At 38.0% G+C, this 27,789-nt stretch overlaps 2 protein-coding genes across 2 annotated transcripts in view; one reads left to right on the forward strand and one right to left on the reverse strand.

The window, feature by feature from the left end:
- On the forward strand, nucleotides 1–19,645 carry LOC116225896 (tyrosine-protein kinase TXK-like). Its single transcript, XM_031588554.2, has 15 exons — nucleotides 1–148; nucleotides 4,374–4,428; nucleotides 4,685–4,787; nucleotides 5,793–5,998; nucleotides 7,061–7,126; nucleotides 8,121–8,175; nucleotides 8,965–9,044; nucleotides 9,466–9,593; nucleotides 10,311–10,385; nucleotides 11,384–11,555; nucleotides 12,355–12,571; nucleotides 13,143–13,207; nucleotides 15,308–15,426; nucleotides 15,867–16,024; nucleotides 16,521–19,645. Exons 1-15 carry the CDS (start codon nucleotides 85–87, stop codon nucleotides 16,587–16,589), a joined length of 1,632 nt encoding a protein of 543 aa, XP_031444414.2. The 5' UTR covers nucleotides 1–84; the 3' UTR covers nucleotides 16,590–19,645.
- Nucleotides 19,646–20,830: 1,185 nt separating this feature from the next.
- The window catches only part of NIPAL1 (NIPA like domain containing 1), a 9,466-nt gene continuing 2,507 nt past the window's right edge, over nucleotides 20,831–27,789 (reverse strand). The window contains exons 2-6 of the mRNA XM_090139474.1: nucleotides 26,098–26,361; nucleotides 25,138–25,194; nucleotides 24,626–24,716; nucleotides 23,353–23,513; nucleotides 20,831–22,572 (exon numbers count right to left, since the gene is read on the reverse strand). Coding sequence (XP_089995600.1) covers nucleotides 21,968–22,572; nucleotides 23,353–23,513; nucleotides 24,626–24,716; nucleotides 25,138–25,194; nucleotides 26,098–26,272 — 1,089 coding nt within the window. The 5' untranslated portion in view covers nucleotides 26,273–26,361 and the 3' untranslated portion in view covers nucleotides 20,831–21,967. The remainder of the gene's footprint in view (nucleotides 22,573–23,352; nucleotides 23,514–24,625; nucleotides 24,717–25,137; nucleotides 25,195–26,097; nucleotides 26,362–27,789) is intronic.

Here is a 27,789-nt window from a genome sequence, read left to right on the forward strand (position 1 = left end):
TAGGCGGGGTCAGGCAGTATTGGTGTTTTGCCTTGCTTCACAGCAGAGCTAAGAGCACTGCTGGGGTATTCACAGGCACGGCTGATGAAGGAAGGTTTGCATTTTCACGTGAATATAAGCAGAGAACCAGATATGATTCTTTCAACCTGTAAGTAAACGGGCCCACCTATATTTTTCTTGAAGTATTGTTTTGTGCATCTGTTGTGTGTACATAGCAAATGAGCTACTTAATTATTGCCATAGCAATACCCAACAGTTTTCTCTTGTGCAGCTTGGTTGCAGATTGAATGATCTGTATTTGGACTCCTTTTCTCAACTTTCAAAATTACTACATAAATATGAATCCATTAGATGATGGATTCAGCAAAGCATCTGTCTTTTCTCATGAAAATGGATGGAAATGTGGAGATATTCCCACGTGCTGTCTTCAGCGGCACATAGAAATTAGTTACCAATAAAAAGTTTGGTATAACTTGAGCCTGCTTTCCTCTGGTGCAGAATTTAACACAGACAAATACAGAAAGCCTGAGTTTGTACATTTGAAAAGCTGAAAGCTTGTCTTTTGAAGTATTTTTAGCAGCAAACTACTGATATTTTGTACTAGATTAGATATCAGTTGTAGTTGATTAGGAGGCATATTGAGTGTTATAGTAAAGACTTGGTTTTGGTGAGTGAAGCTGAATTTTCAGTTTTTCCTCAGAATAACCTTGTGTAGAGTTAACATATCCCTTCTGCAAGCGCAAGAACTTTGCAGAACATACCATAAAATACATATCCTAGAAATGGATTTCAAAATCAGTAGCGCTTTGAGTCGCAGTGAATCAGAAAAGTGATCAAAGTGAATCAGATCAAGGGACTTAAGAAATAATAAAATGCTGATTGTAAGAACTCATCTGTAACCTGTTGCTTTTGTTTAAACCTTTGATGCTATTTCCCAAAGTCTACAAAATTGAGTGAGGTATAACTGAAGACAGGGCGAAGATTGCACGTGTTTGTGGTCAATTCACACACTCTCACACAATTTTATCAACCCAACGCATTCTGCTTGATGCTCTAGGACTTTTTTAGGAAAACTACTGGCAGCAATGGACCGTCTCAAAGGACTTGCATCTTTTCACTGTGTCTTTTCTGTTTTTTTTTGTTTTTGTTTTTTCTGCTTTGTGAGTATTTGTCAAGTGAGCTTCAACGTCTCATTCCTAGGATTTCTGCTTCTTCCACAGGACTCACTTACCACTATATCTTCTCTCTTCTCTAGGCATGCTAAAAAAAAATTGATTTGGGGCACCATAGTCCTATAAGTTATCATAGTTTGTACTTGTGTTGAGTTTCATACTTGTTAATCTGTCATCAGGAAAATGTGATTTTTTAAAGACCTATTTCTAGGAAGAAAAAGATACTAGCAATGAAATGGGCTACCTTTTTTGTTCCCATGTTAAATTATTTGTAGAATTGACTGATCTCTGTGATTGCAAGCATTTGTCGGAAATTAGAAATAGAAAATTCTCCACACAGCTAAAGAAGGAAGTATTGGCAAATCCTGGATTCAGCAGCCTAAATTCTCATCTTGTTTGAGTTGAACCTACATTTCAAATTCTCCACCCAACTGATTTGTTAGAGATCCTTACCTCCTAAGGATCAAAGCCAGATGTATTTTTGTAGCTTATGTTTTGACAGAGCTCAAGGGAATGTGGGCTGAAAGGTCTAGTGGCGCTGTGGGTGCTGGAGAATTTTCTTCTTTCTGAAGTGCTGCTTTCACTGATACCACCACTGCTTAATTTTTAAATAATGAACTCTTCAGTGATCAGAGGATCAAGGCCTACTAATACTTATGCAACTAAACATCTTTGAATCCAGTGTTTTGTTTAAGAAAAGGTCCTTAATTCAAAACAGGGAAATCAGAATTATTCCATCGATTCCTGTGATATGATTTAGGGTGATATGATTTAGCAGAAAAGAGAATCAAGAAGAAATGCTGAAAATTCATTTTCAATTTCTTACTTGCAATTTTTTTTTTTTGTATTTAAATATGGAGAGGTGTCTATTTAATTTTAACTTTTTAAAAAATTTTGATTTAAAGCTTTTGAGTAGAAGAAGGTAAAGACAAAGGAAGAGCCTCAGTCGTTGGGAGGGTGTGTGCAGCCATAAAAGCCTCAGGCAGGAAGTGCAGATTTCCTGTAGCTGTGCAGTGAGCATCACAGGGGCATCTGGAGGCAGTTCTACGTGTAGAGATCTGTGTTGCTAGCAAAGATACAGATGTAGACCACTTTAATCGAATTGTTCGGTGTGTCACCATTTGCAATGTTGGCCAAATATGTTAAAAAAAAAAAAAAAAGGAGGTTGGTATAGGACAGGTTTTTCTGGGCTACAGCCATGGTCTAACCCATGTGTTGACTTCCAGCTTTGGCTATATGTTTTGCCATCTTTAAAATCTTACTAGAACATCAATTTCATGTTACATTGAAACTCTGTCGTGCTTCTAGTTATTGCTAATAAGCTTCTATGAGGACAACAGATCTAATGAGAAATGATGTATTTAATCAGACTACATGGGGCGTCATCAGAAATAGACAAGTTTTCTTTTTGCACCTCACTTAGTTTATAAACAACAATTAAACTTCTAGGTTGTTTTTTTTTTTTTCTTTTCTCTCTTTCTTTCTCTTCCTGTCTTTCTTTCTTTTTTTTTTTTTCCCAGGAGCAGAAAAGCAATATAAATAAAACAGAAATATTTCCCAGCTGACTTTTTAAAGAGGATTGTTCGTTCCAAGCTTGATCATGCTGAAGACACTAACAAACTCAGTTCTACTGCCCAACAATGCTAGAGACTGTGTTCAAAGTTAACCTGCTGTAGTTTTAAGCAGCTGAGAGACAGCTTAATACATTTAAATTGTGCAGCAAATAAATTACATTACCTTCAAGTTTTTGGCCTGGTTTCTTCAAAGAAAATTGTCACTGTCATCTGGTTTGGGTATTTTGCATAGCTGTTAGTGGAAACTTGTATCAAACAGTTGATTGTGTCTTCTGATTAGTGTAGGTCGGCCACCTTCCCACACAGCAGGTTCTTTACAGGATGCTGCTCTAAGTCTAAGGGAAATGCCCTACGACTTTCATGACAAATAGTCTAATCAAAACACATATAAAATAGGTCTCTTCCACATCTGACTGAGAACTATTTTTGTTCTTACTTTTCTGACATCTGTTATTTTCTCCTTTTTCGTTTATCACAATGAGATTTACTGACTCATATTCCTTTATAAAGAAAATAATTGCTTTTCTGTCACACAGGTTACTAAATGTTTTGAGTGGTAGAATACATGCTGTCAGCACACTTTGCTGAACTATTGATAAAATACATTGGCAAATAGTCTCACAGGTTGACGGAAAGAACAACCTTTTTATTCCAAGTCAGGTCATTAGGATCAACAAGTCAAAAACTCTATGAGGGAGGAACAAATGAAGACATGGTGTGTGCAAGGATACATAATGTGAATGATTATAGAATCATCTAGGTTGGAGAAGACCGTAAAGATCACCAAGTCCAACAGTCAACAAGATAAAAGATCAAATACTAAGACCTTAGGAACCCTATTTCACTTAACGTTCTGAGACCTGTTTTTGTGCTATGACCTCCATATTAGAGCCTGTATGGAACTGGAACAGTGCAGCTGTCAACCTTTTACTTAGAGATTTCAAGTCTCCTTAATGACTTCTAACTCATTTTAAATCAGCTGGAATTATAGTGTATTATCCTTGCTCCTCATACAAGATATACCATACTAACATTTCTGTAAATGTACAGTGTAAGTGATGGTGTTTCTGTTGTATTTATTTTAGAATTATCAACCACATAGTATGTAAGTGTAAAGCACATATTTTGTGAGCATATTAAACCTGGGTTAATGAATATATTATGTGAATAGCTGGAACAGAATCAGGGAAATCAGTATTAATTTAAATAATAAAATATACTGCATGTCCTTTGAGTAAGTCTCAGAATAAGAAAATCTAATGCAAATGCTGGTCTGTATTTGGCTCAGGTGATGTAGAAATTCTGTGAATGCTGAAGAGGATCGGTTCTCTATCTCTTGTCTGTAATGATACTGTGCACAGGGCAGTATGGTCACTTACATCAGTACATATCTCACTGATGTCTTTTTTTTTTTCTGATTTAATTAAAAGAGATTTTAATGCTGTTAGTGAATAAATACAGCTGGGTTGGGAGGAAAGTTCAGCTTCTTTGGTGGATGCAAATTCCACCTTAATGTTTTGCTAGATATCTCACAGCAAGAAAGAGTTAATAATAGAGCTAAGTAGTCAATCGTTATGTAAATTTTGTAAACAATCACTGCATATGCGGAAAATGTTCTTGTTTACAGATCACACCATCCAGTCTGTTTTCTGCTGCTGCTGCTGCTGTGCGGTACAAAAACGGTATGTGAAATCCTTCAGATTTTCAGCAATTGAGACAGTCAAAATGCCTGTACATAAAGTCCATCTATTTTAAAAACCATTATAAAATTTTAAAAGTCCATCTATCTTCAGTAGAAATACTAATTGTGCAAAAGTTTGAAGAAGTTCTACCCTGAACATCCCTAATGTGAACGAAGGCATACATTTCCGTAAATATTTTCATGTGGATGTTTATAAAAGTGTAATCACAAAAACACTTCTTATTTTTCAAAATTAGAGCAATGAGAACAAAGATAAACGTGGACCCTGACACTGACCTGGAGACGCAGTACTCAGCCTCTCAAGCAGAAGATTCATATGCACATACTTGGAAGTGTAAGGTAAGTAACATTTTGGCAGATGAAAAAAATTGAGATGATGTGACATCCAGTGTCTCACTGCTGAAGCAAGCAGAGGAGTAGCTAGCTCTTGAGCACATAGGTTGCTTTGTTGCATAAATTAAAAAATCAGAGTATCCAAAGATACTGATGGAAATACAGGATCATAGTGGGTTCCCAAGTTTGCTGTCATGGATGAGGGTAGTTCATTCTCCAACTTTTGGGTTTGGCTGATGGAGGTGGGAAAGGTGCCCTTTAGAAAGGTGCAATTTCATTGTCGCAGAATTGCAGGGGTTGGAAGAGTCCTCAAGAGATCATTGAGTCCAGTCCCTGTACTAAAACAGGTGCCTTATAATATGTCACATAGGTAGGCATACAGATGGGTCTTGAGTATCTCTGTAGAAAAAGACTCCGCAGCCTCTCTGGGCAACCTATTCTAGTACTCTGTCACCCTTACTGTAAAGAAGTTTTTCCTCGTACTTGCATGGAACTTCCTATGTTCAAGTTTTTGGCCATTACTTCTTGTCTTATCACTACACACCAATGAGAAGAACCTGGCCTCGTCTATTTGCCTTTCATCTCCTTTTAGATATTTGGTAAACATCAATCAGATCACCCCTTGGTCTTCCTTTCCCTAGGCTGAACAGACTTATGCTACTCAGCCATTCCTCATACTGGAGATGCTCCAGGCCCTTTATCATCTTTGTGGCCTTCTGCTGGACTACTTCCAAGAGATCCCTGTCTTTTTTGAACTGGAGAGCCCAGAACTGACACAGTAGTCTAAATGTGGCCTTTCCATTTTAACTTTGGCTTTGATACCAAACTATTCAACTGTGAATCATACTGTTTTACAAATAAGAGTTTTACAAGGTTATTGTGCTGTATGGCAGGAATTTATGACCATGATTAGTACCTTTTAGTTACTGAGATGCTATAGTAGTAGGGGAATTATACAAGAAATAGATGAGAGAAAAGACTAACCATGGAAGATACTTTCTTTTTCACTAGCGTAAGAAGAAATTGCATGTAAAGAACAAGCCTTTACCTCCTCTACCTGCTGAGGCTTTTGAAGACTACACAAAGAAACTCAAAGTTATTGCGTTATATGACTTTTTCGCAAGAGGACCCTCTGATTTATCACTCAAGCAGTCGGAAGAATACATTATCCTTGAACAGTATGATCCTCACTGGTGGAAGGCCAGAGACCAGTATGGGTAAGAGAGACTGGGCATCTAATTTTAAACCCTCTTCCTACAGAGAGATAACAAGAACAGCCCTTTGTAGGATTATCTTACAACCCTCCAAGCATGTCGAATGAGGTACATGTAAATTTAATGGAGGTTTGAAGGTATAGAGAAGGTATGTATGAGGAACGTGGGTTAATTGAGAAGAGTTTGGACAGTATTTGGCACTCCAGAAATGGGGTGACATCTCCTCTCTGCTGGGAATACAGGGTTAAGTCATAGGCTTAGTAACTTCAAAACAGCGTAAGTATATCTGAGGACTATGTGAACCACTGGGCTTTGAGCCATGTGAAAATCCAGCTTTATATGCTTCAAGTGCTCTACCACGTGTTGTGCATGTGTAAAGTCTTCATAAAGACCACAGAGACTGGTAAGACATTTAAGTTAAACAAAACCCCTAATCAAAGGTTCTTGGACATTTTAGAGAACTGGATAACTTGTTTTAGGATCCTTGCTGCATTTATATATTTTTTCATGATGTTCCTCTTTCTCCACAATTTCTTCAGTGTATCCTGTAATCTGATATGAAGAGTGATTACATGTTATGTAATAACTGTCTCTTTTTCATTCACATCCCTCCTTTAAATACTTTTAAGCACTTTTTTGCTCAAGTCAGATTTGCCGTTAGAGTCCGCTTTCTTATTATTTGGTATAGATGCAAGCACTCACTTTTTATTTCTTCATATTGAAGATCTGTTACAAGGATAGAAATAAAGCTAATGATTTCTGATTTGGAAGAAATGTCACTTTTTTCTAATCTTTGTTTTGATTTCACTCAAAAATTTTCCTTGACGTGCTGTTCTTGGCACTCTAAGTACCCATCATTTCAGTAGCCATTCACATTCTGGGGCAGAAACACTCTGCCTCAGGTGAAAGGAGTTATACTCTTACTTGATTCTCATGTTGGGATTCAGAATCTAAAGACATAACCAATAGTAGAAATAACTTCTGTCATTCAGAAAAAGAAGATGTGTATCTTGATCCTATGAATATTTTACATCTTACTATTATATTATCCTTAATATGTTTCAGGAATGAAGGTCTAATTCCTAGCAACTATGTTACTGAGAACACAAAAAGTAATTTAGAAACATATGAGTAAGTACTCTTGAAGACGATGACTCTACTTTCTTTTCTAAAAATTGAGCGGTAACTTTTGACGCTTGATCTTTCAGCTTTTACCAGAAGACTGACTGTGAACAGGGAACAGGTGTTCTCTTTGTTTTCTTTATTGAAGCCTCTTTTTTGTTTTGTTTTGTTTTGTTTTGTTATAAAATTTCACCCTTAGAATGTGTTAAACATTTTTATTATGGTCTATCTGTTTGGACTGTATAATATGATGATGACACCAACTTGAGCTGTGCAGTTGATACAGCAGAATGGAGGAATGCCATCCAGAGGTACCTTGATAAACTCAAAAGATGGGCCCATGTGAACCTAGTGAGGTTCAACAAAACAAGGTGCAAGGTTTTGCACCTGGGTCAAGGTAATCCCAGGTGTGTATACAAACTTGGACAAGAACTCCTTGAGAGTAGCCCTGCTTAGAAGAATTTAGGGATTGTGATTGATGAAATCAATCATAATAATCATATAATTATGATTAATCATAATGACAGAATCTAGGTATGTCCTATTTCTGTAGGCTCACTACATAGTATCTCTTTATTCTGATCTCTTCCCTTTGTGAACATCTAGTTGATTATCTAGGATCTATTTTCAATTTCTTCAGCCTGGTTTCCTGGAGAGAAAAGTAAAATACGTCGTAACTCCAGTGAAGAGGGGGCTGAAGCAGCTTCGCTGTAAAATTAATCAAAATTTAGCATAATGGTTTCCTGTTTTTTTTTTTTCCTTTTATTTCACCTCACGTTTAATTATAGTGAATCACATTCAATGGGAAAGTATTTGTTATATTTGCTGTGGCCTAATGAAGTAATTCCAAATTAAGAGATGCCTGATATACAACAGTGGTTAGTTCTATTCAGGTGTTAACATTGGAGATAGAGCAACTATTAAGACTAACCCTTCTTTCTGTGAAGCAGAACAAATGTTAATTTGTACTGGCTGAAGTTGATATGTCATCTCCTTGTTGCAGGTGGTATTGCAAGAACATCAACAGAAGCCAGGCAGAACTACTCTTGCGACAGAAGGTAACTCAGCCTATGCATTGAGTTAATAATGTCTACAAAGGATTATCAGTAGAAGCATCTTGAGAGTTTCAACAGCCAAATCCAACTCTGTTTGACATGCAAGAGAGAGAGAGAAAGAGAACGTGCTTTAATATAAAAGGATGGCTTTCTGGAGTACAGTGTAGTGCAGACTGTCTAGACATCCCAAAATTTTACATTGTAACCCCAGCAAATTCTATTAAGATTTTCCATATTGAGTAACATGAGTTACATGGAGCTTACGGTGCTTGTCTTTGGTATGAAACACTGAAGACTGAAATCCTTGCAGGAAGTTAGTGAGGTGGCAGAACTTAACAAAACCCCTGATCCTTCCTTACATACAGATCAAACAATTCATGCTGTATTCTACCCTCTATCTCTGATGGGCATTTGTGTGTCATCTAGCTTGTGTAAAATTCATTAGGCTCAAGGGCTAATACAGGGCTTGGGCAAGATAGAGCAGAGAAGAACACCAGAGTTAAAATTGTTTTGCAGCAATTTTCTAGTGATTTGTATAACCTGAATTTTTAATAAATGAAAGAATTTTCACCGCTTCACACTGAAGAGTGTAATTCACCCAAAATATTTAACTCTGGCACTTGATATTTTCCTTTGGTTAATTTTGCTCTGCTTTGTTATCAATTCCTGTTCAGTGCTGCTTTATCACCCTCCCAAGTAGTCATAGGTATACCGCTGAAGTCAGTAATCATCTGCAAGTGCTATTTCAACAAACCTTTATTCAAGAAAGTAAATATCTGCATTTCTTTTCAGTCCAAAGAAGGCTCATTTGTTGTCAGAGATTCAAGCCAACAGGGAATCCTTACACTGTCTGTGTATTCACAATCTAAAGGGTGAGTTGCTCCAAATGGTTGTGATTTGATTGAAAATGTGAAGGGTTTCCCTAAAACTCCTTGGGATGAGGGGCAGGCTGGATATACGGTGCATGGGAGCAGTGAGGCACCAGCACTATTTGTGTAGCACTGCAGCACTGCAGTCAGTGAATTGCTGCCCATATACTGAAATGGTGGTGCTGAGCATTTGGGAGTCAGGGTGCCGATATCCTAAGATAAGATCAATTGCATTCATAGAAATCCTGAAATACTCGACTCCAAGGGCTGCTCATCTCAGCAATGTGGCACAAACAATAAAGCCTTATAATCTCATTTTGCCTGTTATTACACCAAGTACTGTGGCTGCCATATCAGTAAAATACAGTTAGATTCGTAGTATCAAATATTTTTACTGACAATCATAATCTTTTGTTGATTTCAGAAGTCATGGTGGAGACATTCGACATTATCAAATTAAGAAAAACCATTTGAAACAGTATTATGTAGCAGAAAAATATCTGTTCTCCTCTATTCCTGAGCTCATTCAATATCATCAACACAATGCTGCAGGTAATGGATGTAAGCTGATAAGGTTTTACTACTGATAATCTGGAGCTCATCAAGACTTTGAGAAATTGGATGTCACTCTTAAACTAATATTTTCCTTCCAAAAAGATACACAATTTTTTTTATTGGTAATAAATTCAGGTATACTGTGATCCTTTCTGCTGAAGTTGTAGCTGCAATGTGCATATATAATATGGAAAATGATAATACCAAACTCATACATATGAATGAAATTTCATTCATAAAAATGGATGAAACTAGAAGCCTTATGTTCTTACCCACTCTGTATTCTGTTGATTCATATTTGACTGAATGTGATCTTGCACTAAATTTGATCATAGTTCTTTCATTGCCTTCAACTCAGTGACTTGCATGCATGCAATCTGAGAAAAACAGGAGCTGTGCTATGCACCAGCAGGCAGCTTTTGCAGCTTTTGGCACACACATGACATACAGAAGGCAGAACTGGAAGGCAGAAGGACTCTCTGACACTGACTTGCTGTCTACCAGAGTTAGCCACCCCTAGTTGTTGGCTCATGGCAGCCTTTTATAATTTCAAAATACCATTCATTCTTGGTTCTGCCTATCATTTCAATATGGATTAAAATGTTTTTACCATGAGTGAGTAGAGACAGAAATATTTTTGAGAGCAAGTATGATGTAGTATACTTAAAAATGGAGCAATTTGTCAACAGAATATTGGTGCTTTGTTTCCTGCAGGTCTTATCACCCGTCTCCGACATCCACTCAGATCAATCAGATGTTCTTCACCAGCAACAGCAGGATTTAGTTATGGTAAATTCTTTATCTTGTTTTGGTGGAAACCTAGGTATCTGTCTGGGCAAGAGTTGAGATTGCATTCATTCAGCTAGTAATTGTGTCATAAATTTCCCAGTCATAAGAAACATATAACCAGCTTCTTAATCACCAGACTCAGACACCTCAGGTGTCAAATCCAAATGAAAGGCCTGACTCATTTCCTTCAGTTCAATGAGTGTTATGCTTCTTTCACAACCACTAATGCCTTTCTGGACTTCCATAAGCAGACCAGAAACTCACATATACATTTAGCAGATTTGCAAAAGGTTTTTTATTTAAATGCCTATGAAAATAAAATTAATATTGTTGATGGGGAAGATTCTTTTGTCAATTATGGAAGTTTTAAGAAATAAGAATGATGTCTTACACAGTGTTGGAAAGCAAGCAGTAAATGCTGGTGCTGTGCACACAGATCAGGAAGTTAATATTAACTGATAGATGTGTATGTACGAATATACACATATATATGTATGTATGTATGTATATGTGCGTGTATATATACATATATATATATATATATGAATTTCCAAAATTTTTACTGTGCATTTTTACTGTGAATTAGTATTAAGGCTTATAAAACAGTATTAAGGCTTAATATTTCTGGAGAGCAGAACTATTTTGGTAGTTTCAATAGAGGCAGTCAGTGACTATTTCTCTGGCTATATTAGCCCTCTGGAACTGATTTAAAGTTAAAAACATAGATGACAGTGCCAAAAAGAAAAAATCTCAGAGGTAATCAAAGCCAATTTCTTGCCTTATCTTCAAGCCTCAGGCTTTCCTACGTTAAACAATTTAAACAGCATTCTACAAGCTGTAAAGTACCACTCATGTATGAACACATACATGTGTGGAAAATTCCAGATAATTAAAATCCATGCTATAGCTGATGAACAGTCGTGATACTTTGCTGTGTACATTAACTGCAGATGGGCATGTCTCCTAGACTACTGTAACACACAGGATTGTTTTTACAGAGGAGTGGGAATTGAACCCCTCAGAACTGACGTTTATGAAAGAGCTTGGGCGTGGACAATTTGGAATTGTTCATCTGGGTAAATGGAAAGCAACCATCAAGGTTGCCATCAAAAAAATCAATGAAGGTGCGATGTCTGAAGACGATTTCATGGAGGAGGCCAAATTGATGATGTAAGTACAAAAGTTATTCTAGCTTACAGATGACACTGAGATGACCAAGAAACAAATATAACCTAAGTCCATTTAAAACAAACAAAGCTATTGTGATGGGAATAGTGGATGTTAAGGACCAAAAAGCTAGTGTAATGGTTGCTAAACTGCTCACCAGGGCCTTTCTTTAGAATGTGTGCTGCTTTGCACTTGGAGAGTAGGGGCAGTAGATGTGCTTACAGTTACTCCTACAGCCATTCTTTCGTCTATAACTCAGTGCCTCTAGGAGCATGGGCAGAACTAACTAAAGCTAACTAAAGCTTCTCATAAGCTATATTGCCATTCCTTCCAAATTTGAAAATTAGGGGATTATCCAGACCACGTATTGTCTCAATCCATAGAAAGAGGTAAAAACAGAGGTGAAGAACCCTTACAGCCTTTCATGTCCCCTGCCTGAAAGCCAGACAAAATAAGTCCTTTCCGCTTCATATTTCCAAATCAAGGTTTATATTCACTCCATCTGTATAACTGATGGTCTATCACAATTTTGCAAAACGAACCTTTTTTAGGAAATTGTTTACAGAAATGTGTTAGGTAGAGGACAACTCCAGAGCTAGTTGAATTGAATAATGTTTATAAAACACTGAAGGTGTTTCTCAAAATTATCATGATAATTGATCATGAATGAAAGGTCTAGTTACCTTTTGAGTTGGACTTGATGAGTCCTTTCCAACTTGGGATATCCTTTGATTTTGTGATTCTACCTACCAGAGACAAGTGATCTACTAACTGAAATGCAATTTTAAACAATGTTAAACAGGAAACTATCCCACCCAAAGCTGGTCCAGCTGTACGGGGTGTGCACACGCCAGAAGCCTCTCTATGTGGTGACTGAATTCCTGGAGAATGGCTGCCTGCTCAACTACCTGCGACAGTGGCGGGGGAAGCTCAGCAGAGACATGCTGCTGGGCATGTGCCTGGATGTGTGCGAAGGGATGGAGTATCTGGAGAGAAATAACTTTATTCACCGTGATTTAGTAAGTACAATAGGTTTTCTGAGGTTTTCAATGAATACTGATGATATGGAATATGCTGTTGAAATTTAGGGGTGCTTATGTGCCCTGCAATACTTCAACAAAGCCTTTCTGTATTCATGTTTCTTCTGCTCCCTGCTGCCTTACCTTTGTGCTGGGATATATAGCTGGCTTGTCTGCCCTGCCCTTCAGACACAGGGAATTAAGAGGTCACAGAAATACTTTTTTAATAATTCATATTGAGTGTCCTGATGTTGACATTCAGGAAAATACCTGTTTGGATAACTAGACTCTGCATCTGAAAAGTTCTTTTATTGTGCAAGGATACTTGAAATTATTGCAACTCATGAGACAAGCATTCATGCAGGTATATGCTATATGCATGAAATCACACAGCAGTGGAAGGTGTTCACCAACACTGAGCCAGAATTTTACTTATTTCTCATCTTTTTGAGCAGGACACATACCTCCTTTCAGGATATAAAATGCATGAGCTGAAAGTAAATTATCTATTCTATTCTTCCTAAAAATGCTTTTGCCCGGATTTCACATATGTTTTTCTCATTTTTCCTAGGCTGCAAGGAACTGTTTAGTAAATGCTGAACACACTGTTAAAGTATCTGACTTTGGCATGGCAAGGTAAGAGGTGCAAGCTCAGTGTGTGTCAGCTGGAACGAGGCCCATCACCACCCTTACTGCTTGCTTGCTGGTGTGGGAAATTCCACTGTACACAGCATCTACAATTCTGATCAAATCAATAATATTGTTGTTCCTCTGTGAATAGAGTGTCATATTGTCCTCTTGCTGAGTGCAAGACAGATGAGCAAAATATCTGGTGAATGTCAGCAGTAGTTTGTGGACATAGAAATTCCCAGTGTGCCCTGGTCTGCCAGAAGCTCGCTCTTCTTCCAGGAGAAGAGAAGGCTGCTGGGTGACCACATTGCAGCCTTCCAGCATTTAAAAAGGGGATTATGAATTGAAAGGGAATCAACTTTTTACAAGGATAGATAGTGATAGGACAAGGGGGAGTGGTTTTAAGCTCAAGGAGGGAAGGTTTGTATTAGGTGTCAGGGGGAAGTTCTTCACAGAGGGAGCAGTGAGGTGCTGGAATGGGCTGCCCAGAGAGGCTGTAGATGCCCCCTCCCTGGAGGTGTTCAAGACCAGGTTGGATGGCACCCTGGGCAGCCTGGTCTAGTAGCAGATCTGAAGGTTGGTGGCCCTGCATGTGGCAGCGGGTTTGTAACCTGATGATCCTTGGGGTCCCTTCCAAACCGAGCCATTATATGATTAGATGGTTCTAAGCTCAGTAGAGTGAGTGCTCCAAATTTCCGGAGCCCAGTGAGAGCAGAAAGCCACTGGGAACAGAGGCAGGTGTTGGTGCTGACCTTTGGAGCCTCAGCAGCAGGGTAGGTGAGGAAGGAAGACATGTGGGCAGGAAGTGTGACGTGTGCTTCTTATCAGGGAAGTGGTTTTTCTGCTTAGTGAGGGGACCAACCACACATGAAGAGGGAGTGCAAGCACAGGCCAGAGAAACAAAGCTCCATCCACTGTAGAGAGGTGATGAGAACACTCCCTAATTAGTCAGAGCTCAGAAGACACCAGCTTAGTACTGTTTTGTATGTTCTTTATCCAATAACCTCTCATCTTTCCGTGCCTGCCCCAAAAATAAGAAAGAGACACAAAGAAGCAATTTCTCATGGCCTCAAGTTGTGCGAGGGAAGATTTAGGTTGGATATCAGGAAAAACTTTACAGAAAGGGTTGTTAAGCACTGGAATAGGCTCCCCAGGGAGGTGGTTGTGTCACCCTCCCTGGATGTGTTTAAAAACCATTTGGATGTGGTGCTCAGGGACGTGATTTAGCAGAGGGTTGTTGGATAGGCTAGCATGGTTAGGTTGAGGTTCAACAGGTTGGATCTTGAAAGTCTTTTCCAACCTGAGCAATTCTATGATTCTATGATTTTCTCAATGTGACATCCTTTGAAAGGAGCTTTAAAAGATACCAATACATTATGCCTTCAATTGTAAGAGTTGTGTAGTGTATACCTGTTGTCTTCTCATGAGAATTTACAGAGCTTGTTTGGATATTGGGCTCAGCCTTTTAAAATATCACTGTATAAAAGCCCTTATTGGGCACATAAATTCATAGAATCATTAAGGTTAGGAAAGACACTAAGACTATCTAGTCCAACTGTCAACCCATCACCGTATTGCCTACTTAGCCATGACCCTTAGTGTTCCATCTACAGATTTCTCGATCTCCTCCAGATGGTGACACCACCGCCTTCCTGGGCAGCTTGTTACCATACCTTATCACCCTTTTGGAGAGAAATTTTTTCCTAATATCCAAACGGAACCTCCCCAGGCACAGAATAAGACCATTATTTCTCTTCTTAAAAAGTAACAATAATACGTATTGCTGCTGTTTTCCCTGCCTGCAGCATAGGGACCTTTTCCAGGGGGCGATAACAACAGCCATCCTGTGAGCACACAAACAGCACTTTTTATTATGACATACCTCTCACAAGCAATCAAATTACTCATTTAAATTGAAATTTCTTTAACTGCATATATTTCATTTCATTTCATATGCATTCCATATTAAATTAATGATGTAATTTCTTTTCTTACAAACTGACACAGTATTTTCATGGAGTTGTAAACCACCTGAGCAAAACGCTGCCAGAACTGCTTTCACTTTAACTCTTGCTAAAATACATGGTATTTGCTGATGTTCTTTAGATACGTCATTGATGATGAATATGTCAGCTCTTCAGGTGCCAAGTTTCCAATCAAGTGGTCATCTCCTGAAGTCTTTCATTTCAAAAAGTACAGCAGTAAATCAGACATCTGGTCATTTGGTGAGTGGGTTAGGTTAATGTGTTACAAGCTGTTTCCCCAAAACTACTGATAAGATTGAGGAAAAAGCAACTTTTTCTGATGTTTCCTGTCTTAATCTTTAGTGTATCTCATTTTTCAAATCTTGTCTGTATAGGAAGACTGTGTGGGGTTTTTTTAATACACTTTTAATCTAAAAAATTTGGTTTTCAACAGACATATGTTTTTGAAGTGTCTCCGTTAACCAAATGCTTATTAACCTCATTTTCATGAACCATCACTTTAGCTGACTTCAGTATGAGCATAATTACATCAGTTCATTGTTTTTTTTCATTCACCTCAGGTTGCCCATATTTTTCATTCATAATTAAATGCTTAGAAAAGAATGGGACTTCTAGTATCATTAGACAACTTGTGGCTTTGCAGTTCTTGTTTTGTTCTACATATTTTGATTCAATTCTAGGTGTACTGATGTGGGAAGTTTTCACAGAAGGCAAAATGCCTTTTGAAAGTAAATCAAATTATGAAGTTGTGCATGAGATTTCTGCAGGTAACCGACTTTATCGGCCACATTTGGCATCACACACTGTATACAAAGTCATGTACAGCTGCTGGCATGAGGTTTGTTGGTCTTTCTTTCTTGTGATATTACTTTAACTTCACTTGCAATGTGGATCTGAATGCTATCCTCAAAAATTGGAGCAATAAACCTTTACTTTGTGGAATCCTCAGTAATTTTTGCTATGCTTTTTCACAAACCACATCTAGTTTAAAAGCCTCTGTTTCTTTTGACTGTTGCATTCAATAAATACCAAGCACATAATCTACACAATAGGTCTACACCATCCCTGGTTTTGAATATATCCCCTATGTTTCCTCCTGTAGTGTGCAAAGGAATTTTGCATAAAAATGCTTTCTTCTGAAAGTACTTTTTCATTCTGTTGATTTCTGGCACACTGATGTGCAGAACAAGATAAACTTCATCTCTTTAACCTGTCTCAACAAAATAAAATAATAATATGAATAATAATTTTAACCAGTTTCTTTGATGTACCTGTAACCATCTTCTATTAATTTAAATTTCTCCTCTGCTTTTTTTTTTTTTTTTTTTTTCCAGAAGCCTGAAGGACGTCCTACTTTTGCAGAATTAGTGGAAACCCTCACAGATATAATGGAGATGGGATAATTGGGGATTTTATACAGGTGTATTTACTGAAAAGTGAACACTGAGCTGGCCAATGTAGCGTATGCTGAAAACTTTAGCCTTTTAAAGCAGTCTCTACTTAAGCTATGGTAGCAGCATCCCCATATTGAAGCTGTTTGGGCTTGGCCAAATTTGGAAAGATACCTGAGGGGACTGGATTACTGGATTTGTACTCTCAAGCCTTTATTTCCATGAAAAATCTCCTATCTAGAAAGAAGTAACCAAGCTTACTCACCACATAAGCATTTTTACTTATTCTTTTTGTCAGAGCTACACTAATTCCTGTAACAATATTGATAAGAAATGATTTGTTACTTAATATGGCTCATGCACAGGGAAATAGTGATTAGCAGCAGCAAAAGTGGTGGAAGAACCTGTGAAAAAATTCCAGGACTAAAGGCAGAGACTTTTGCATTGCATAACACTGAAGGAATGGAGCAGTTTCAGAGGTAACTCAGCCTCCAGGGCAGCATGCGGATTTTTGCCCAGACACTGCACTGCATGTTGCTGGGGATCCAAACACACAGAAGGGGTGGAGGCAGCAGTTATCCTTTGGCAGCTCCTGACTCACATCCAAACAGCTGGAAGTGCTCAGCACCCCTGAGGAACTTTAATTCTGCTCATAGGTAAAGGCTAATTTTGTGTGAAACAGAGAGAACAAGTAAAGATTATTTTATTCAAGCTTCTCCCTGAACTTTTCATTGTCTTCCATTCCTTGCTTGCTGCAGCATACTCAAATGCCCATGCTTTTCTTATTTCTCCTTCTGCAAGTGCCCAGAATGGTGAACAAAGAAAGGCTGGAAACTGGCCATTAAACAAAGTGTTTTGTGTTAGTTTAACTCAAATAGAGTCTGTGAGACCTTACTTGCACCATATTTGTAACTGTGCTTGTTAGCATATCGTTCACTTCTACTTCTTAATTTTGGTCAGTGCAAATGTATTACAGAAGAGGCAGGTGAATTTGGTGATTTTTCAATACAGAGAACAATCAGGTCATTACAAATAAATAGTAGTTTAAAAATGTGATTGCGCTGTGAATTATTAATAGGTAAGCACATCATATTACATTTAATGGAATATCATAGACAAAATACTTCAAAGCCAGTAGATGAAGAATGATGGATGTCTGAACAAGTTAGTTTTTTCATTTCCATATTTTAAAAGTAACTGAACCAATACAATCAATCATTCCAAGTTTTGGATTTCCAGAAGGTGATGACACCTTTGGTCTAAATTCATGGCAATAATAGTTCATTTTTACTGCAATAGCATTCCAATAGTTACCACCCCTTGGGGCAGGGAGTACTTAACTCTACCATTTGGGAGTAACTTCACACACACACTTTTAAGATCCTTCTGCTTGAGTGAAACATGATATTCTCATCCTTTTGTGTAATCTGCTGAAAGAATTGCCACCAACCTATGGCTCTGTTTACTTTTATAACTGACTTATTTATGAGCATTCAGTTCCATCTCAGACCTCTAACTGCATACAAACCTATACAATGCTATACAAAGCACTGCTTTGAGCTTAGTACATGTTTATGCCTGTATTACAGTAATTCAATGCTTTTGAGCTCTACAAAAAAAAAAAATCAAATTTTATCTGAAGTATAAATGCACTCAGGGACTTTTAATAATATTAGAGGAATATTTTCCAACAGCTCTTGTAAAACTGGTTTTGCTACATATATTACTGCAGGTTAATATGTAATACCACAGTACCATGCAATAAAAAGGGGCTCTGGTAAGTTCAAGTTCTTGAAGCACCCTGCTTTTGTTTGCATTGTTGAGTTGTCCCGTGGTTATCTTTGACACACACTGGTCTCAGATGGAAAGTAATATTTGCCTACCATTCCTTCATCTTCAGAATTCCACCTTTCTGGAAGGTGGGCAAATTATGAGTGGGCTGATGTCAGCACTCTGACGCAGATGAATTTAATAGCTGATATCACAAGGCTGACAGTAAATAAATTAAAAAGCACTATCATGTGCTTCAGGATCAGTGGAATCAGAGTTTAATCAGTAAGAAGAAAGGTCTGGCAGGGCGAAGGTTGGGTGTGTAGGGCATGTTTACTTACTTGAGAAGCTATACCCACATATAAAGACCAACAGGCCAACTTAGTCCTTGTGGTGGCTCCTAGTATACCTCAAACCCCAGACATGTAAAAAAAGAGAAAGAAAAGATAGGTGAACAGTGAGAATAACTCATGCCATTGATAACAGTCATATGTGTCTGCTAGCTGTTTGGCTTTTTTTTCCTGATAAACCTTTGAGTATTTCAAAAGAGATTTTTGATAGAAAATAAGATATCTGAGGAGCAGACGAGGCGGTTTGATCTGGAGAATAGAAGGCTGAAGGGAGATTTCATGGTTTTCTACAACTATCTGGAAGGCGGTTGCAGTGAGAAGGATGACACTCTCTTTTTCTCAGTGACAAGTTGATAGGATGTGAGTAAATGGTCTCAAGCTTAGCCAGGGGTGGTTTAGATTAGTTATCAGGAAGTATTTGATAATAGAGAGGGTAATTAGACATTGAAATGGCCTGCCTAGGGAAGTGGTGGAGTCTCTGTCCTTGGAAGTATGAAAGAGATGTGTGGATGTGGCACTAAGGGCCATGGTTTGTACTAAAGGGTGGTTGGTTGGATGTGATATTCTTAGGGGACTTTCCAAACTAAATGGTTCTATGAAAAGAGCAGTAAAGATTGGAAGGAAGCACAGTGTCCCCGAAGGGCTGTTAAGAGTACTTAGCAATGGCAAAAATTTGGCCACTGTTTGCTCATCAAATATCATAAAACAGACTAACAGCCAGGTGAGACAAAAAAAAAAAAAAAAGCTGTTGTCCTAGCTTCTATGCAGCAACCCCTTAGGATGTGCCTCTTTTCTATCAAAAGCTGAATTGCTGGCAAACTGCAGCATATTTCCATCCTCAAAAGTACTGCTGGCAAGTAATCACTTGTGTGTTATACGTCTGGGCAAGTTTCTCTACAGTGCTATTTGTTTTTGAGAGCAGCTTTCCCTCTCCACCCCTACACAGTGAAGTTTCATAAGAAGGTAACAAACGAACCTAAGTGCCACTCTTCATGCATCATCCAGCCTGGCTTCTGCCTACCTCCTCATCCAGTTTAGAAACTTGCCAGAAAGGAGTCAGTTATGGGAAAAACACTTAAATGTTTCCTAATGCATTTGCTGTTTTGGTTTTGCTGGAATTTAAATAGTAAGAGGATGACATTTGCCATGAGTATATAATTAAAGATAGAACTCCAGGCCACAACCATCATGAGTAAAGAAATTTAAGTTCTGATGAGAATTCTTTGGGAACAAACCTGACTGGGGCATGGCTGTTTTAAGTGTGGCTGGGAAGGCAGGTTCTTAGAGAGAATAATAACCTATGAGCTTCCTTCCAAATTCCCTGCAGATCATGTAACCTATGCAAGTCTTCTTGATTTACCTACTTCTAATCAGCACACCTGTGTAATTAATTTAATTGCTCATTTGTCCCTAGTTATGGTATGGCAATGAGTAACTACCAAGATGGTTTTATTTCTGCATTTAAAAGCACTAATTTGGTTAGTGATGTATTGCCTTTAAGGTTTCCTTTGTTTCAGTTAACCATTCTACCTTCTTTCCAAAAATTTCAGATTACTTTAAAAAATAGCTTTCATTTGCTGCCTCGAAAATCTGAAAGTTCACTCAAATACTTCCATGAAACATGAGCACAACAAAAAACTCCCTAATATTCAGCTTTGGTTTTCCTTCCCTAGTTTAGAAGGAAAGGCATTTAATTTGCCTACCAATCTTATTCCTGAAAATCCTTGTCTTCTGGCAGCCAATATTATCATCAGGATTAAATGCTCCTTGCTGATGCTTTCTGTAGAACATAAGGGTAAAATAACACATCCGAACAAATTGAGTCACTCTGTAAGACACCAAAACCTCTCAGTCTCCCCATACTCTGCCCTCCATCTGCATCAGAATACTGCAGGTTTTTTATTTAAAGGTAGTTACACACTTGGCTTTTCTAAGAGAGTACAAAATTTTCTTTCCTATCAGAAAAAAAACCAGAAGTCAAAGCTACTAAAAGAAGGTCACGATCAAGACAGATTCATATGAGCTGCAGGGACCTCAGCCAGACCTCTTTCATCTTGAATCTGTGTGCACACAGAATGTGCCACTAAAACCAATTTTATTGCTGATTGTAAATGTGGATTACTCTCTTTTTTTCCACCATGCTTACAAAACACCAGTCATTTAATAAGTAAACCATGTATAATTTATTACAAGAAAAATATTAGCATAATTTCTGTAACGATTAAACTTCTTCCAAATCATTTACTAAATATGAACAGTTTCAAAAATAATACCTCTTCTAGCAAAAGCTTTTATACAAAAGATAATCAGTAATTTACTTTGTAACATTTTAGAGTTCTTGAACACCATGGAAATAAGCATTAACTTTGATTTTCTGACATTGCAAGAAAATAACATTATTTTCCTAGTAGACGTTATTTACACATTAAAGTAGACAAGCAGGTCCAGTAGGAAATACAGAATTCCTGCTTCTTCTAATCAAGGATTTAGAAATAATGTCTAGGTGATTGGTACAGTTACTACTTCCTCCTGTACGTACGTCAATTACAAACCTATTCAAGTGGAAAAGAAAGATGCTTGCAGTTTAGAAATAACTTCAAGAAAGTATCCCTAGAGCCACTTCTCAGGTTTTGATACCTTCTAAATCCTCACTAAAATAAAAGAAAAACCATTAACTAGTAAGATGTTTCATGAACACCTTTCAGAAAGGAAGTGCATGGCTTTGGCATCAAGATTAAACTTGGCACAACACAAGCATGTGTGCAAGCATGCTGCAAGCAGTAGCAACCATTTTGTTCCTACAGATAAATTGTGAGATTTCTGTTCACAGAACAATGTAACCTGAAGTGTCAACATTTACTCTACTGCTTGCACATTACGCAGCCTGCTTTATGAAGAGATTCTGCTTAGCATATATATCTCAGCTGATCAGAAGTCATTTTTAATAATCCAGCTCTCTTGCTAAATCTCTGGCAAGCATCACCCTGAACAACCCAAGATGTGGGAAAAAATTCTAAAATTCTCCAATAGGAGATGTTGCATAAAAAATAGACAAACTTGTTCACTGCTTGACATATTATAACCACCAGGTTTCTGTTCCTCATGTCAATTATTGAACATTTTAATTCATTATTACTAACAGCTGGTGCACAGAGGAGTGTGCCTTTACAGGCAGTTTTCCAGAGGATAGCAGTGACCAAAAGTGGTCTGGTAGATACAGGTAAGTCTGCAATTCATGACAGTGGAATGAGGAACTGTCACTTGAGAGTTTCATTGGCTGAATAAAACATTGTCTTCCCCATATAACACAGCTGGGTCTTCCATGCGTTCCAGTAAAGTGTGAGAGGTTTCATACTCACAGTGTGGCAATGATGATTCTTTTGTAACACTGGACATCAACTGACTCCAGGTGATATCAATATTTTTGAAAGCATGTAATAGAAAAATTCCAATTATTATACTGCAGAATCCACTGAGGGTCCCAAGGATGTCATCCAGGTCCATACTACTCCATTCCTTGAACAGGATGATTGAGCATGTCACCACTGTCATGGTGAAACACACGTAATAAATAGGTGTCACTAGAGATGTGTTAAATGTGTCCAGTGCTTTGTTGAGATAATTGATCTGTGTGCTAACTGAAAGCAATAGGATCCCCACCAAAACATAAACCAGAGGATGTCGATAAACTGGCTTCCACTCCAGCATTTCTTTAATGGCAATGCCCAGGCCTTTGACAGATGAGACAGAGAAGGCACCAATGAGTGAGCAAATTAAAACGTAGATCAGTATATTTGTTTGACCTCTCCGTGGAGCCGCAACAAAAATCAACACAAGGGCAACAGATATTAGGAGAACAGCAAACGCAACAAACACTGTATGAAAGAGGAAAGATGAAATATCAGACTATGTTCAAACACATGCTGAAAGTCATTCAACTTCAATTCAATTTCTCTAGGAACTGAAACACAAACTCAGTGCATTGAAATAAACACAACATACATGCTTTGTATTTAAAATGCCAACTATATGTTTAATTTTTGATTGTAGGAGCTTTTAAATTATGAGCTGACTCATGAACTAACTTGAATTTAACTCATTTTGTCCGATGCTACACTCCTCCATATGAAATTCTTCTGCTTCTCAAACACACGCTCTCTTTGAAGTGTACTCCAGGATATTTGTTTGAATTAGTACGAACGCCTGCTTACTTAGAGCAAGGTAGTAGCTGGGACTTAGAATTGAACAGCATTTCAAATGAAGTAAGTTAAGAACTGGTTGAAAGTAACTTTATTTAAAGCTGTGATTTATTTTAAGTGGAGGTAACTTGGCATATAGAGCCTTAGAACTTCTCAACATGCTGGAGGACAGGAAGACTCAGTTCATCATTTCTTACTCAAATAATCTGCAAGAAGCTATGTAAGATGAACTGCTTTTAAGCCTGCATCTTTGGGAAATACGGTACATGCACAGAAGCCATTTGTGCTCATGCATTTATTAAGGGCTTCTGGGCTTCTGGCACAATCAGCTCTGCAGCCAGGACGTTCTGATTAGCTATCCCAATCCACTCACTCACCAACAGATCCAGTGAAGGGAGAACACATCACAATCTGTCATGTGCCTGCCACGACATATGTCAGCTTAAGTGTACAGACCTGGATCTTGCAGTTTTATTTCCATCTCATCCAGTGAGGTGATCTCCTCTTCCTCTGGGGCATGAATAACCATGACTGTAGAACCCAAAGCACTCAGAACACAGCCCAACTTGCCATGAATATTCAGTTTCTCCTTCAGAAAGTAGGATGACAATATAGCACTGTTTGACAAAACAGAAATAAAAGATTCAGGTCCACCAGGTATGTGAGACTTTGTACTATGAGCAACTTCAAGTCTCTTGAATTTGGATATAGGGGAAACATGTTTGAAACAACCAAATTACAAGGAGTTTTGCACAGCAAAGGTCAATCCGAAGTTTTAGGGGAATTTAGCAACTCTGATCAGATCCCTCTAGGTTGAAGGGTCTGAATTTCTTAAGGAACTGGTCATTAGTGATTGCCTGGGTCAGAGGTAATGGGCTGCTTACACAGAGCCCTTGAACACTCATAGCTGATCAGTAAGCTGTTGTTTTCTCATAAAAATGGTTTAAAGCACTCCATTTGCCATGAGAACAAACACAGGCAAGTTTAGGTAACAGTTCCTCACCATCTCTCTCTGAGCTCTCTAGTGGATTTAAGATTTAATCTAAGGATAACACGGCCCAAAAAAAGGCAACCAAAGAGTGCTTATGATCAAGAATTACACACAACCTTAGGCATAGCCACATGCGTACTGATGTGTTCATGAACAATTTTTCAACCTGTTGATTAAATTTCAGTTATTTTTTGCATTAAGTTCTCACAAGCTTTCTATGAAAAATTGCCACCTGCTGGAAAGGAGGGGCAGCAGCCAGCCAGGTGGTTAGCATGAATCTGCCAAAAATGTATAGTAAGTGTGTGTCGATATAAAATTATACTTCTATTATAAAAAATGTTTTTGAAAACATTTTAAGGGGAGGATGCCATATTTTCTTCTAAAGTTTTATCCCCACTGAAAAATAGGATAAGGTTTTTTTTAAGGAAAGTGTCATTTCTCTAGGAGGAAATAAGTTGCAGCCTTCTAACACTGTGCTACAGCTGTATACCAGGTATATGCTGGTAAGAAACACACAAGGAATATGTGGAAGGCTGCTGCATGTATCAATCTTTGAAACAAGACTTTATTCCCTCTACCCAGGAAATTAATTTCTAAATAATCAAGGGATCCTCCTTGTTGAGGAACAACAAGCCTTTCTTATCTGTATTTGCCCATCAGTTTTCTTATTAAAATTATTTGCTTTTAACCAAAGACATTATTTTTCCCTCAGACAATGAATGATCAGTTTGCACTAACCTTATGAGAACACTCAGTGCACCCAAAGGGGTAACTAAGGTTGCTGGTGCAAAGGCATAGGCAGCAGAGTTTGCAGCTTCTCCCAATCCCACTGCAGAAGAAAGAATATTTGGATGAACACAATGGAAATAAGGACTCGAGAAAGTTATATGCATATCCCCTAGGTACTGTGTGCAGTATGACTATGATGACAAAGCTTAAGGCAGGCATTTACAGAACAGCTCTGCATTGGCTACACCTTCCTGCAAGGAACAGTGACAGTGCATAGAACTGGACAGATTCAACCATATTGTTTCTGACTAGATGATAAAGAAGAGGCTGTTGTTCTGCAGAAAACCCCAAGCAGCAAGCAAAATAGTTGAGATGAGATACCAGAATCATTTCAGTCATAAAGGTGATTGCAAAGATATTTCTTTTAACTGAGGTGAGTGAAAAATTAGAGAATGAATTTGTTAAAAATGAACTGTTCTGTGTAGAGTCTATATATAGTTGAGAGATAAAGGGTGACTTACTTGAAAGCAGTCCAGCCCACCAAAGCCATTCTTTCAAGTAGGAATATCCACCATGTCCTGGAAGTGGAGCAAAAAATCTCACTTTAGAAGAGAGAAACCACCTTATTTTAACAAAAAAAACACAGGATCAAGTCATATAGAGTATAGAAACATCATGTTATCTGGATGTGACATTAATATTTTGTCTGAATTTGACTCACATTTTTATTAATCACTTGCTGCTTTATGACTTGTGAGAAATGGCTTTGACTAATTCACACAGAGGAAAAGCACCAAGAAAAAGTGAAGTGTCAACTAAGATTCTTGATGAGCTTAACAAATATTTTGAAGTGCCTTCCCAGGTCAGATCCAGTATATCCTTACACAGAGATCTGCCTTTTGACTCTGCTTATGATTTAAGTTGAAAGAAATCAGAAAGAAAAATGTCACTGCGTGCATTATTTTTTTCTTGCACAAAATATAAGTAAATTGTGTGTTCAGTTACATAATTTTTTCAAGTGCCGAAATCTCTGGAATAACAGATTTTGCAATAAATGCAACAAACAAAAGCATAATTGCTATCACTGTGCATGTAAATGCCATAAAAGAAATTATCAGGTAAGTCTGAAGAGATTTTTAAAGCTCTTGATGTATTTCTGTTTCTGCATCTGCTGCCATCAATGGAAAATTAGTTGTACTAACTGTACAGACTCTTGTAATAAGTTCTTCTATGGCTCACTGCACTTTTGGCTTTTAAAAATACAGGAGATCTAATGACCATTTCATGACTTCCCATCTCAAAGGAAGCAGAAAAAAATTAAGGAAAAATAATAGAGATAAAGACTTCTTGAAGATTAGAACAAAGGCAGAACTTCATTTGGTATCTGACTGCCGTCAGGGAGGAGTTGTATGTCAGTGCTAACATAAGGTAATGGCTGGTAATGGAACCATCAAGCCATGTGCAGCAGGAACGCTGCTTACCAGCACGGGGAACTCCTTTGGCAGCCAGCTTCAGGAGGCCTTTCTTCTTCAGGATGAAGCTGGATCCAATGAAGATATTGGAACTGACCGCCAGAGCCAGGCCAATGTAGAGCTGGTACTGGCTTCCTGCAGGTTTAGAAGGCCTCAGGCTCGTTTCATTAAAAGTCCCTTCCATAAGGGTGAGGGGAGAAGGAGGGATTTGTCTCCAGTGAGGGCCTGGCCACAGGCCTGGTAGATGTGATGGCACAAGCCCAAACTCAGCACCTGCAGGAGGAAGCAGGGAGAGCTATTCACTCGCCAGGCACAGCTCTGAAGATGCTTCACCCTGTGCTGCTTGCTTCTTTCCATGTCCCCCCAGGACTACCATGCATTTCTGTAATTCACTGGTGCATGCCTTACTTTTATATAGAGATTTTCCCACTACATAGGCTCAGTCAAACAATTACAGAAATACCAAGGAATGCAGCAATCAGATATTACCTTCAGTGTAAAATTCAACTTGAAATATTGAAAAGCCAACCTGAAACCTCACTATAAAGTGTTCTATTTTGTGCAGAGACCACACCTCCAGAACACAAACCCACAGCAAAATCCATGAAAAAAGAAAAGAACAAAAGGAGGAATTATTTACATGGGGGAGCACGAGGGGGATAGCAATGCTACAATACATCATACAGCAGTTTAGGCAGAAGTTTCAGTTTTTTGTTATTAAAGCACACACATCGTGTGCTTTTTATAAAAGCTGTTTCAGCTTTTGAGGACAGTCTTTTTTGGAAATAAAGGTTTTATTGCTAAGATACACATCAGCAGTTATATAGTTTAGTAAGTACAAAAGCTTAGTCTATTGTAATTCACAGAAAGCATTGAATGCAACAAATCATTTTGTTTTCTGTGCTTCCCCTGTAATTAAATGACACATGAAAGAATCATCCTACTAATGGCACCAACAGCAATACACTTTTTCTTTTTTTCAACTGAAAAAACATTTGGATATTTAGTAGAAAAGGACGTGCCTCTGTGTCTCCTCCTACCTAAGCTATAGAAGTATTAATGTTGTGTCAGAATTACTTCATTACACTATTAACAATAATTAACCTTGGATAATTCACCTAATACTGCTTAGGAATGAAAATGCAAAACATCAAAAGAATTAAAAGTGGCATGAAGTTTGACAGCATATCTTCATTTGCAGCGAAGAATGCTGACATTAAGACTAGGAGATACCACCATGTACAAGTAAGGACCGAAGAATGAATGCCTGCTCTAGCGTGTCCTGTGCCACACAGTGCAGCAAACACACTGCTGTAAGATTCCACTTGATTTTCAGGCTCTGCAATTATATTTCCTTGCTTGCCAAGAGAGTTTCTACCTAATAGAAGTTGTTTTGAATTGCTAAGTCGGACTTTTTCATAAAAACGGTTGCACAGGATGGATATGCCCATATATTGCAGGTGAAAATTAAAATCCTGCAATTACAATACATTAATTCATAGTATGAGGATACTACTTTTCTGAAATCATAGAATTTCTAGAAGTTGCAACTGAATAATCCAAAAGAAATAGGATAAGAAGAAAAGAAACAGGAATAAGAAATACAGATTTGCATCTGGACGGGAAAATATTTTTAAATCCCAAAGTATTAGTGTAAAGTATTACCATACTTCCCCAGTTTGGAGAGCTCCCAGGTCATGT

The sequence above is a fragment of the Phasianus colchicus genome, chromosome 4, assembly GCF_987193195.1.
Source record: "Phasianus colchicus chromosome 4, bPhaCol1.hap1.1, whole genome shotgun sequence".
In the NCBI taxonomy this organism is placed as follows: Eukaryota; Metazoa; Chordata; class Aves; order Galliformes; family Phasianidae; genus Phasianus; species Phasianus colchicus.